A 13,655-nucleotide genomic window follows, 5' to 3' on the forward strand; every position below is an offset into this window, starting at 1 on the left:
AGCAGCTTGATAAATAAAAGAAGCTTCTAATATATATATTAGTATTTAACCCCTAATGGCGAAGGAAATTGTAAGGTCAAATAATATTATGAGCTAGGTGCATAATTTTTACGTATTAACAATATCAATGGTAGCATGTATTGGGTTACCATCCAGCTTATTTTCGAAAGAGAAAGACGCCCATATTTCGACCCAAATCGGGAGATGGGCGTCCGTTTCCCGTGGACGTACAAATCGGTATAATCGAAACCCGATTTTTGGCGTCCTCAACTGCAGTCCGTCAAGGAGACGAACAAAGATCACGGGGGCGTGTCGGAGGCGTGGTGAAGGCGGAACTGGGGTGTGGTTATCGCCTGAGGAGAGATGGGTGTCTTTAGCTGATAATCGAAACAAGAAGGGTGTTTTTGATGAGAATTTGGTCCGCTTTATTTGGACCCTTTTTTTTCAGGTCCAAGTCCCAAACAAGTGCCCCAACTGACCAGATGACCACCGGAGGGAATCAGGGATGACCTCCCCTGACTCCCCCAGTGCCATACCCACCTCCATGACAGCAGAATGTGTTCTATCCTCTAACAGCCTTTCCCTGGTTCTGATGTGAGTCTCGGGTGAGTGTGACACCTTTTCTGTTAAGGGCACTGCAGAGTCACATCAGCAATGCATTGTGGTGGGTGTAGGGTATTGGGCTCCGTGATTCCACTAGCTTGTGTTAAATGCTCACAATGTTGGTAGTTGGTAGGCTCTACTTCCATGGTGCTTTCCCTCTGCTTACTGGGTCAGAGTGTGCCCTGTTTGGTTTCCGGTAGTCCATGCGGTAGTGGCCATTTTTGTAAGCCAGTTTTAGATCCCGTTCATGTGTTAGCCACGTTACAGCACTTAGTTCTTACCTCGAATGTTGCTGAAAGAGGGCATTGTACACCATTCTGCCAGCTCGGACCTACTGCTAATCTCAGTACCAGTGAGACTCGTTGCCAGTGGGGCACAACCTCTGATCTGCAGTTAACTGTGTGTAAAGGTGCTTATTCAAATAAAGGACGTTTTCAGCAAGATTAGTCTTCAGGTGTGAACTGCTGTGCCAAGGTTATACAGCAGCAACCAGTCCTGTCCCTGGAGCACTTTTAGTGGGTACTGCAGTGCACTTCAGGCAGGCAAACCCAGGCCCATCCCCCCCCCCCCACACCTGTACCATTTGTGGTGGTAAATGGGAGGCCTCTAAAACCCACTGTACCCACATGTAGTTGCCCCCTTCAACCCTAAGAGCTATGGTAGTGTTGTACATTTGTCCCTCACACGACCAAATGACTTGGATTGGGACGCTTCTGAGCTGGGTGTTTTTAGTTTCCATTATCGCGAAAAAAAAAACCCGCCCATCTCAGAAGGGACCAAATCCATGGCATTTGGTCCGTCCAAACCGTATTTTCGAAACGAAAGATGGACGCCCATCTTTTTCGATAATACGGTCTGTCCCGCATCTTCACATACCCGTTTTCGGACATAGACGGCCATGGAGATGGGCGTTCGCGTTCGATTTTGCCCCTCCACATGTCCTCTTTTAAAAGGACATCTCCTCTTTTAAGAGGACATGTCCTCTTTTTGGACTTCTTCAGATATGTCCTCCTGGAATTTTAAGTTTTAGGGAAATGTCCTCTTTTTCTTTTATGTGCCTATGGCCAACACACCTATCCACTGATGAGAGAAACCATCTGTGGCCTATTAGTCAATGGGGTACTGAAAAGAGGGAAAGGCATTGCTGATCTCCTCTCTGTTTCCCTGCTGCTTGAATCTGTCACAGGAATTTTGTTTGAGCAGCACAAATGTAAGCATATGTCACGCAAAGATATCCCAGAAATCAGACAAAGTTGTTGAGGGATATGCAGTCTTCTGATAAGTACGCTTGGGCTCAGATTCAGTCAAACTCCAATACTGAAGTTTTGTAAGTAAGTCACTGTTTGATGTATGTTCATTAACTAAACTTAAATATTTCTTTACCAAAGGTAGCAACCATTTTTATTTTTTTGTCCTCTTTTTTTCTACGCAAATATGGTAACCATAAGCATGTATAATGGAGCAAGATCATGCAAAATCAAAAAGACCAGACAACACAGTTTGAAAACCACAGGGGCCTCAATAGCCAGTGAAGCCTCACAAGTAGAGGTTTGGTGCTCTCAAATTGGCAAACGCCTTTACGGTACTATGTAAGCCACATCGAGCCTGCAAATAGGTGGGAAAATGTAGGATACAAATGTAACAAATAAATAAATAACAGTTTCAGAACTATATCTGCTCGTAAACCCAGACTGATCTAGAACCTTAGCTAATTGAGCTGCCACTATTCCCTCTGTTACTTTGGTTAGGAGCAGTTTAGATGCAATTGGTCTGTAATTAGTTATCTCACTACTGGGAAGAGTGGGATTTTTAGGAATAGGTGTTACAATAATTTTCCCGTCCTCCCAATGAAATCATTCCTGATCGAGGTCTCTACCAATTGCTTCTGTAACTGAATTTACAAATTTTAAAAGTATTTCCATGTAACTTCATTGAGTGTCCCCTTAGCCTTAGTACTTTTTGAAAGAGTAAAAAATCAATTCACTTCTACTCGTTCCACACCATTCAGGATTTTGAAGATCCCCCCTCAGCTGTCTTTTTTCCAAGCTGAAGAGTTGTAATCTCTTTAGCCTTTCCTCGTATGAGAGGAGTTCCATCCCCTTTATCATTTTGGTTGCTCTTCTTTGAACTTTTTCCAATTACTCTATTTTTTTTTTTTTTTAGATACAATGACCAGAACTGAATGCAGTACTCAAGGTGAGGTCGCCTGTTTGCTTTTTTGGCTACTGTCACACACTGGGCAGATGATCTCAGCTTATTGTTTACAACAATACCTAGATATTTTTCTTGGGTGCTGACCCCCAAGGTGGACCCTAACATCAGGTAACTATGATTTGGATTAATCTTCCCAATGTACATCACTTTGCATTGGTCTACATTAAGGGTCTTGTTTACTAAGCTATGCTGTAAACATTAGAGACACCCTTGCATACCTTAGTAAACAGGGCCCTAAATTTCATCTGCCATTTGGATGCCAAGTCTTCCAATTTCCTAAGGTATTCCTGCAATGTTTCACAATCTGCATTTATTTTAATAACCTTATTTATTATTTATGTTACACATTTATAAACCGCTTAAATCAGAGTGGTTTACAGAAGAACATACAAAGCAAAATACATACAACATCAACAATAAAATCAATAAAATACATGGAAAGCATATACTTGAATAGTTTTGTGTCATCCACAAATTTAATCACCTCACTTGTTGTTCTGATTTCCATATCATTTATAAATATGTTAAATAGCCCTGGTCCCAGTACAGATCCTTGTGGCACTCCACTATTCATCCTCCTCCACTGAGAGAAATGGCCATTTAACCCTACCCTCTGTTTTCTGCCAATTAACCAGTTCCTAATCCACAACAGAACATTGCCTCCTATGACATGACTCTTTAATATTCTCAGGAGTCTCTCATGAGGAACTCTGTCAAAAGCTTTCTGAAAATCTAGATACATTACATCAACCCAGAGCCTTTTCTAAAAAAACAAAAACAAAAACCACAGTAATTGAACATGTTCTGACCTGGATATCTCAATTCCAATCTGTGCTTTCTATATAAAATGGACCTCATAGCGGCTGCACATCACCACTATGCATATAGCCGGTGGCAGCAACCACATGCCTATGTACACTCAGCACTGTTGCTAAAATTGTAGCTTTAGTTTTTAAGATCTTGAATGAAATGACACCTAAGATATGACAGTCTGCATTCATCAATATAGGCTAGGAAGAATATTGCTCTCACCTGAATAGGGCCTTCTGGCCTTATGCAGGGGTGACAGGGGTAGCATTGCCCTGGTATGTCTCCCTGTCTTCAACCCCTTCCCTTTCCTTCAAACAGGGTTTCTCTGTAGAGGGCTCAGGGCAGTGGCAGTGATTTGCATAAGCCATCTGAGCAAACCCCAGAGTCTGCTCTCCGCTGTTTCCTGCCCTCTTCTGACATAACTTCCTGCTTCCAATAAGGTGGGCGCAATAAAGAGCAGGCTCTGAGTTGACGGCAGACAGCCTATGTGAATTGCTGCCACTGCCCTCTCTATGGAGAAATGCTATTTTAAGGCGTGTGTGTGTATATGGGTGTGGGGGAGGGGGGGTGTTCAGAGACAGGGGGACATATTGGACCGGGGTCTGCACAAGGCTCTCCAATTAGTAAGGCTGGCCCTGCTTGTGTGGGTTGGGTTTTTGCACCAATGTGGATCAAAATAAGAAAACACTCACTGGAAAGTACTTTGGAATCGAATCTGATCTGGCACCTTCTCCAAATTGTGCTGAGCAGACTGCAAAGTTTTCTTGGGACATACTGAATCACCAGTTCTGCAAGATATTGTGTTCCTCTCTTCTAAATGTTTTAAAACAGGTTTGTCCAATCTATGACCTGCGGGCCAAAACCCGGCCCACCAAGTGCTTTATTCGAGCCCTCGGAAACTTAGCAATTCTTGTGGTGCTTACAGTGTGATTCTGCTTTCCCACTCGGCAGTACCGGAAGTTTGGGTTGACCTCACTGTTCTAAATCTTGCAAGAATTTAAACCACAAGACCAACCCAAACTTCCAGCACCATGTGGCTAAAGCCTGCAGAGAGCCAAGTTGTGGTGGGGAAGCAGGAATCCCACTGTTTCTTCTGCAGTTGAAACTAGGTGCAGTTGAAAACTGGGTGAAGGATGGGGAAGTTACATGAGTGAGAGAGGCTGGGTGAAGGATGGGGAGGTTACATGAGTGAGGGAGGCTGGGTGAAAGCTTGGGGAGGCTACATATGTGAGAGAGGCTGGGTGAAGGCTTGGGGAGGTTACATGTGTGAGAGAAACTGGGTGAAGGCTTAGGGAGGTTACAGGAGTGAGAGAGACTGGGTGAAGGATGGGGAGGTCACATGAGTGAGACTGGGTGAAGGATGGGGAGGTTACATGAGTGAGAGAGACTGGGTGAAGGATGGGGAGATTACATGAGTGAGAGAGACCAGGTGAAGGAAGGGGAGGCTACATGAGTGAGAGAGGCTGGATGAAGGCTTGGGAAGGTTACATGTGTGAGAGAGACTGGTTGAAGGCTTGAGGAGGTTACAGGAGTGAGAGAGGCTGGGTGAAAGCTTGGAGAGAGGATATACACTGTCATATTTTGCCATTATTTGACGAAACATGCAGCAAAATATGACGGTACGTGTTTTGGGCCTCCAAATGTTAAAACATATAAAATGAGGTCCCCGACAGGAAAAGGTTGGACAAATCTGTTTTAAAATATCAGACATATCACCCCTCTCCTCAGGTCACTTCACTGGCTTCCGATCAGATACCGCATTCAATTCAAGCTTCTCCTTCTTCCCTACAAATGCACTCAGTCTGCTGCCCCTCACTATCTTTCTACCCTCATCTCCCCTTACGTTCCCGCCCGTAACCTCCGTTCACAGGATAAATCCCTCCTCTCAGTACCCTTCTCCACCACCGCCAACTCCAGACTCCGCTCATTCTGCCTCGCCTCACCCTATGCTTGGAACAACCTTCCTCAGCCCTTACGCCAAGCCCCCTCCCTGCCCGTCTTCAAGTCTTTGCTTAAAGCCCACCTCTTCAATGCTGCGTTCGGCACCTAACCCTTACCGTTCAGTGAATCCAGACTGCCCCTATCGGACCGACCGTTCACTTGTCTATTAGATTGTAAGCTCTTTGAGCAGGGACTGTCTCTCTTTATTAAATTGTACAGCGCTGCGTAACCCTAGTAGCGCTCTAGAAATGTTAAGTAGTAGTAGTAGTAGTAGTAGACATAAACAAGACAGAGATGAAAGCCAATATAGGGAAGCCAATATAAGGAACTCAACAAAAATGTCACATGTTCCTAAGCTTCCCCCCCCCCCGTGACAAGGCTACATCCCTGATGTATAGAGTGAAGCAGCAAAACCATGAACTACATATCCCAGAATGCATTTCCAGTCCTAGCAGTGAGATCCCAGGGGATAGGCAAGCTGGCCATACCGTCTCTGACCACAAGAGGGAGGGTGAATGAAGGAGCCAGTTCCCGGGACCAGCAATCAGTATATCATGGGGCCCACCTGTAATAGGGAGGGGTGGGCTGAGAAGCAGGAGGAGGATTGGATGGAAGAGGGAATTAATCAGCCTGAGCAGGGGAAGGAGGCAGAATGGAATGGGAGCTTGAGAGCTGAGGAAGGCAGCCCCTGAAGGTTTGGAAACCTACATGGTTTTGGAATTTATTTTGGTTTCAACCCTGCTTAAGTAGAGAAGCCTGTTTTCTTTTGTGAAACCTGATTATTTTGAGAACCTCTGAAGTTGGAAGGCTTGTTTATGAAGGAGGGCTGCCTGGTGGGAAGAGGGGTTCAGTTAAGGAGAAGAGGAGCGGTGCAGGCTGAAATACCTTGGGTGAAGAAGTCCCAGAAGTATTGCACCTCCTGGCAGTAAAGGCTGCTTGGTGATTAACTGTCTTGAGGGGAAATCCTGCTTGTGGGACAAGTACTATTTGTTTGTTACTGGCTGGGACAAAAAAAGCAGGGATTTCCAAAGGGCTCTTGCATTCCCCTCAGGGAAGGGGGCAAAGTCTTGGAGTGAAGTTTTGTTTATGAATTTGGAAAATAAAGGAATGTTTTTGAAGTATTTCCTGGTGGCAGTTTTGTGAAGTTCTGGCTATTCATGGGAGGCAGCTTCCTCCCCCATACTGGAGCAGCAGGCCCGTTTACACCCCCCAATAATAGTTGCTCTGAGGTGGTTTGCAATAACTACAACCTTCTACGCTGATGACCAGCAAACCATAATATAAACTATTATTATAGTCTAGTTGGCATATAATTAGAGCCAAATCAGTGTTCTAAGGTCCTTTTGCTGTACAATGGACCATGTTGGTGCAAAAATCTTAAGTTTGCAAATGAGGTATGAAAATCGGCCAAAATTTGATTTTCTATAGTAATGTTAGGATCAAACAATTACTCCAGGTTCTTGACTACTTGACAACTGAGTTCCTGGAATGCTAGGACAAATTCAAATTTGCCTCTGTTGATTGGCTCACCTGCCCTACCTCAATTCAGTTTTACCAGGGCTTAATTTCAGACTATGGTCATCAAACCAAGCTGTAATTAGTTATATATCCTGCTGAGAAGGTGACTGAGTTCTAAAATGTGCTGTGCTAGAGTCAACATTTTTCATAGCAGACAGTATATTTTAAAGAATTATCTCTGCTTTTCTTGTCTTTGTGTGAGCTTCTGCTACCACCAAACCAAACGCTGACATGCATTACCTTACATAATGTGATGGAAAATATTAAGGATTGCTTTTCAGTCTTGCTTTAATCGATAATACATTTTTTAAAACCTTCTGTCTTTGATCAAAAGTGACTTTTCTTGTATATCTCAAAGAACAGGCTGATGAATGTAAGGCACATCTCAAGAACAATGTATGAGATAAGGCACACTCAAGAACAATGTATAAGATAAAGCACATCTTAAGAACAATATATGAGATAAGGCACATCTCAACAACAGGTTGGAATGCCTCTGAAGCCAGCTTGTAAAGGAGGGAGGCGGGGTATGCTTGAGGTTTGGGAGATAAGCCACCTGGCCAGTGGTTTGTTTACCTGAACTGAGAGCATATGACTGAAACCTCATGTACATTCCTGGATAAGTTTTAGCTTAATAAAAATGTTTTTTTTTTTTTTTTTTGCAGCAGCAGAGCCTTGGGGCTCATTCTGTGGATGGATAGTGCAGGAAAGACTTGTTCCTGGTCATATGGAGACTTTGGGCTTTCGCTGCAATGGGCCCCCCAGATGATGAGATAAGGGCCTGAAATTCCTGACCAGTGATGTTGTATGTAAATTAAAAAAAAAAAAAAAAATATATATATATATATATAATCTTATTTTACTTTTCTATAGCCTTCCTTTAGTAATGTACTCGATTAGTGTGTTTATTTCTTAATCATTGTGATGAAGTAACAATAATGACTTATACACTCTCCATTTAAAGTACTAATAAAGAGTTTCATTTACCCAATTCAAATCCAAAAGAATCTGTAGTATTTTATTCTGTGAGCAGTCTGTGGTGATCAAGTGAGCAGGCTGCAATACCAAAGCAATATACATAGACAAGGACAAAACCAGACATTTACACTTTTAGACCCCCATAAAGGCAGTTTTTAAAAAGCCATCTTATGTTTTTCTCCTTTCTTTTACAGGAATAAAATAGAAAATGTTCATGACATATCCTGTCATTTTCAATAGCCCATATACTACTAATCATTTCTATAGCACTACTAGATGTATGCAGTGCTGTATACATTATATGCAGGTACATTCTCTGTTCCTAGACAGCTCAAAATTTAACCCCCCTGTTTATTAAAGCTTAGCTCAAGTCATCTGCAGCAGGGCCTATTTTATTCATATGGGCCCTACTGCAGATAACTTGAGCTAAGCTTTAGTAAACAAAGCTGTAAGTTTGTTTAGTACCTGGGGCAAGGAGGGTTAAGTGACTTGCCCTAGGTCATGAGGAGCTATAGTGAGAATTGAACCCAGGTTGCCAGGGTCATAGCTTGTTGTACTAACTGTTAGGCCACTCTACTCCATGTAGTGTATGCTACTTGATCAGTGCATGCTATTTAATGAAATGCATGCACTAGTAGTGGACAGAATATTCGCAACACAACACTTCTTGAAACAAAAATAATGATAAGCAAATAATAATAGATAAGCAAAGCCCAAGAAATGATGTGAAAAATGAAATTAAAATGTGCACCCTCATTGTTTTACCTTGTCATAGAATGCAAAAATGTAATTGAATTCACTGGAGCTCAGCTTCATCCCCTGCAAAAAACAAGAAATATTCAAAAGAGCAGTAATACAACTGGAGAAAAGTATTAAAAGAGAAGAATAGAGCATAGGTAAAACCTATAAGGCATGGGAAAATTTGCTTTGGAAGCAGTAAAATGGAAGATTTTAAAGATTGTTTTTCAACTCTGCCTTTATCGAGAAGTGCAATCGGAGTCTGTATTTTTGATTAGAAGTAATTCTGCTTGTGTGAAATGTGGAAGAAGAAAAGACACAGCTCTAATTAATTTGGTATTTGAAGGGAGAGGTGGAGCCTGTTTTGAGTTCAGACTGGCCACCTGGACTGAGAAACATGTGACCATATTCCCACAGTATGGCTTGTTTACCAAAACAGAGAAATTCTCAAGCATTCTGTAATTTTCCTTAGCTCTGAACATGAGTTCTAAGCCTAATAAAAAAAGGGAGTTTCTGTCAGTGAAATGGGGAGCTTGTCTGTGAGTAATGTACGTACTGCGCAGAGAACCATATTTCCTGGTCAAAGAAACTCCTGGCTTTCGCTGTGAACAGGGCCCCCCCAGCTGATAAGAGCCTGGATGATGTAAGGACCAGTGATGTATGTATAGATATGATGTATGTATACTGTATTATTGCTGCTTTTCCTGGTCAAGAGACTCCTAGCATTGCTTGGATGTAGGGACCAGTGATGTAATGATTGTTTCTTTTCAGTTATATAGCTTAATCATTGTGTATCTTAGAACCTCTAATAAAAGTCTAATTTATCCAATACAAATCCAAAAGAATCCACAGTAATTACTGAGTAGTCTGTGTCAGTGAGGCAGGCTGTAAAACCACGGCAGAACAAGCAGGTAAAGCAGGGACAATCATGTTACAAAAAATGTAACACAAAAAACCAACAACAACAAAAAAAACAAAACAAGAGTGGCATCATTCAAAAGTCTAAAGAGAGTAGATTTTACAAAAATCGGGAGCCAATTAAGGAGCCAAGATCCAAAACTCAAATTTTTTTTTTTTTAGGTTTTAAATGCCAACAGGTTGCCCCCTCAATCACTCCAACAAAAAAATAGGTTTAACTGACTAGCTAGCTAGCTAACACTTATGCATGCCCAGGAACAGGTGTAAATGTCAGTGGATTTTTTTTAAAGAGTTATATATCTATTTCCATTACAAAGTAGGAAATACACACATACTTTTCAGGTTCACATAACGTGGAGGGGCATAATTGAATGGGGCGCCCAAGTTTTCCTGAGGGTGTCCTCACAGGACGTCCCTGCGAAGGGGCGGGGAAACCCGTACTATCAAAACAAGATGGGCGTCCATATTTCGTTTTGATAATACGGTCGGGGACGCCCAAATCTCCACATTTAGGTCGACCTTAGAGATGGTTGTCCCCGATTTTCGTCGATAATGGAATAAGGTGAAAGAGGATAGACTCAAAAGTAAATTGAAGAAATATTTCTTCACGGAAGGTATGGTGAATTTGTGGAACAGGCGGCCTCCCTGTTGATGTGGTAGAGACAAAAACTGTATCTAAATTCAAGAAAGCTTGGGACAAATATATAGGATCTCTAATGGACTGAAAGGGAGAGTAGATGGCAAGGATGGGCAGACTGGATAGGCCTTTATGGTCTTTATCTGCCTTCATTTTCTATGTTTCTATGTAAGATCTTCTTGAATGCCAAACTGTTGTAATTTCTGAAAGGCCGTAGCGCAAGTAAAAATTTAAAATTTGATATAGTATCAGTGAGTTATAATAAGCACATTAAATTTCACATTTCCTTTTCTTTTTTTCACATCAAGTGCACATACAACACTTTTGCGTTCAGGTAACTCCAGGCAAAAGGAGTAAGTTGTAGGCACTTACTCCTTCATTTTATAACAGGTTGCCTACAGGTGCCAATTATGTGCTTAAGTTACAGAATACTAGCACTTATGCACATAACTGTAACAGTTACTCATGCAAGTGCTAGGTGCGTGTTCAGTGGCATTCTATAAGTGTAGCTTGCAACTTCCTTATGAAGGGGGCATTCATGGGGGAGGAGAATGGGCAGGCAATTGGCCTGTCTCCCACTTACATATGTAACTTACAGAACACTGTGTGTAATTGCTGTGTTTAGGTTGTGCATGGCATAAGTGGGCACATCTAAAAGTTGGTATGAAATTGCTGACTTACGATAGTATTCTATAACAGAAATTATTTGTGTAATTACCATTATAGAACAGGCTCACAACCCATGTAAAATGGGTGCCTAAGTTGTGGCTCCTGGTTACAGAATTGCCCCCTTAAATTTTAATTGTGTTAGTTTTCCTCAGAAATATTTCCTCAATTATTACTTTAAAAGGAGTGAAGCCTGTGCAAACTGGGATTACTTTAATCTGTGGGATTTGAATTAGAGACTTAAGTATATGTATTGTTAAATAACTTCTGGTTTTTAAAAGAGAGAGAATGTAATCAGATGTATTTTTTCTAACTAATATTGGACAATAAGTATGTTTTCAATTAAATGATTTGACTAAACACAGTATTGGCCTTGAAGAAGCCAACCAGATGATCAATGTGGAATAATGAATTAGACGAGTAATATCTGGGGATAATCAGATTAATACCACTTTTTTTTTCTGTTTACTGTTTAATTGATCTCCTTGTCTTGTTCCACTCTCCCTATTTAGTGGTCTAAGGAAGAGAATAGAATTACCAGACTGAAATAATTCCTATATATTACTTTCTCTGTATTTCCAGCAAGTTGTTTTATAGCTTGTAAAAATTTAAATGGTTATAAATAAAAAAATTAAATTTTAATTGTGTCAACTAACAGTAATCAGAAGGAATGGAAACAGGAGATTACCTTACCTGAAACTTCAGTAGAAAGTTCTCTTGAACAGGAAGTAGTCTACAAGGAAAGAGGAGTGATAGCACATTAGTGCACTAGCTGAATAACGCTTCCATGCCCATTCTCTGCCTCTGATACTCCCCCCTCCAAAAAACTTAAAAAGAAATACTACGTGCTTAGTGTGGACAAATGGCAAAACTAACACTGCTTTAGCACATCCTGCATGAGGCCATTTTTCTTGCATTAGGGACTAAGGGCCTTTTTTACTAAACCGCACTAGTGATTCCCAGCGCAGTCCAATTATCAGCGCTAATTGGCTCCTTATTCAATTAAATTGCATGCACAAATTGGGCACACGCCCAAATTTGCGCACACAGTTTAAAGCACCATTTATAGAATTTGGGGGTAAGTGCGCATTAGTGCTTAATGCAGCTTAGTAAAAGGGCCCTTTTATAAGATGGCCTGCAGGTTCATAGTTTGCAGCAGTATGAATATAAGAACAATAATAATTATAAGAAGAGGACTTCTGTGCTTGCCTGATCAAAAATGGAAGAAGTCGTCCCAGTTTTCAAAAAGAAAAAAACAATCCAAGAGTTGTCTGGCAGCATTGTACAATTTATCTTTGGCTGTGAAGAAAACAGGGTCTTTTTTATCTATTATATATATATATTTTTTCTTAAATGTCAGTAATCTGCCATTGTGAGTGTGTGCCTCTGCCCTCTTTCAAGCATGGCATTAGTTTGTTTTACTTTTTCTTGTGACAGACTAAATTTTGGACAAGACAGTTCAAAACCTCCTAAAGCTCACTCTCCTCCTTTGGCTGTGGTAAACTATATTTTATCACTGCTTTCTTAACCTGTGCAGAAGCAAGCAGAAGTTTATCATTGCTTTATTCAGCTTTGCAGTGTTGTTTGGTACGTGAAAGTGAGAACCTGGAGTTCTAGAATTTTCAGATTTCTATGATAACCGTTCGCAATAAGGATGTGCTTTAGGAGCAGTTACATTTCAAAATAAATAAATGAATAGATAATAAAAGGCCAGTAGTTCCTTTTGGAGTGAGTACCTTATAACCTGACAGTTTCAGGTTTAACAGTGGCTTGTGTATGATCATGATGAGCACCTAAGGGTTTAGTCTAACAGACACTGCAGTCTGGAATTCTGCTTCTATGTGTGCCTTCTCAGGTGAAATTCAGTGAGAGTTTACTCCTTTGATTTCAGAGGTGCCTTTTGGGTCCTTTTACAAAGGAGTGCTGAAAAATGGCTTGCAGAAGTGTAGGCGTGGGTTTTGGGCGCGCGCTGATCCATTTTTTAGTGCGCCTGTAAAAAAAGGCCTTTTAAAAATTTGTGCTGAAAATGGACGTGCGGCAAAATGAAAATTGCCGCGCGTCCATTTTGGGTCTGAGACCTTACCGCCAGCCATTGACCTAGTGGTAAAGGCTCACATGGTAACTGGGTGGTAATGACCTACGCGCGTCCATTACGTGCGCCCAAAAATAAAAAATATTTTTCAGACGCACGTATTGGACGTGTGCCAAAAATGAAATTACCGTAAGACCCACGTGGTAGTAGGGCAGTAAATCCATTTTGGCGTGCGTTGGGCAAGCGTAGATGCTTACGCGGCTTAGTAAAAGGACCCCTTTGTTTCCAATTCACACCTTCTCACAGAACATTTATTTTGCTTTCTTTCTTCTGATGGTTTCTAGGTCTTGTGAGGCCCTCACAGTCCGATGAAGAACTGCCGCAGTAAGCCAACAGTGCAATAACCATACTGCTGGAACAGTGTTGAAACCTAACTTGCCAATGCTCAAAGGAAGTGATATTCAAATTATATGAACACTGTAAATAAAGGAAGGGGATGTGCTTGCGCATGCGCAGAAGAGTTCACTTTAAGCTTAGCTTCTGTGCGCATGCACCTGGCAAACCTGAACATGAAGCACACATTGGCATCTGTTTTCTGTG

General features: G+C 41.5%; 1 protein-coding gene across 1 annotated transcript in view; it reads right to left on the reverse strand.

The window, feature by feature from the left end:
* CALB2 (calbindin 2) overlaps positions 1-13,655 on the reverse strand; it is a 214,175-nt gene that overhangs the window by 29,116 nt on the left and 171,404 nt on the right. The window contains exons 8-9 of the mRNA XM_030204920.1: positions 11,717-11,756; positions 8,830-8,883 (exon numbers count right to left, since the gene is read on the reverse strand). Of these exons, the coding sequence (XP_030060780.1) occupies positions 8,830-8,883; positions 11,717-11,756 (94 nt within the window). The remainder of the gene's footprint in view (positions 1-8,829; positions 8,884-11,716; positions 11,757-13,655) is intronic.

This window comes from Microcaecilia unicolor, chromosome 5, assembly GCF_901765095.1.
Source record: "Microcaecilia unicolor chromosome 5, aMicUni1.1, whole genome shotgun sequence".
NCBI classification, from domain to species: Eukaryota; Metazoa; Chordata; class Amphibia; order Gymnophiona; family Siphonopidae; genus Microcaecilia; species Microcaecilia unicolor.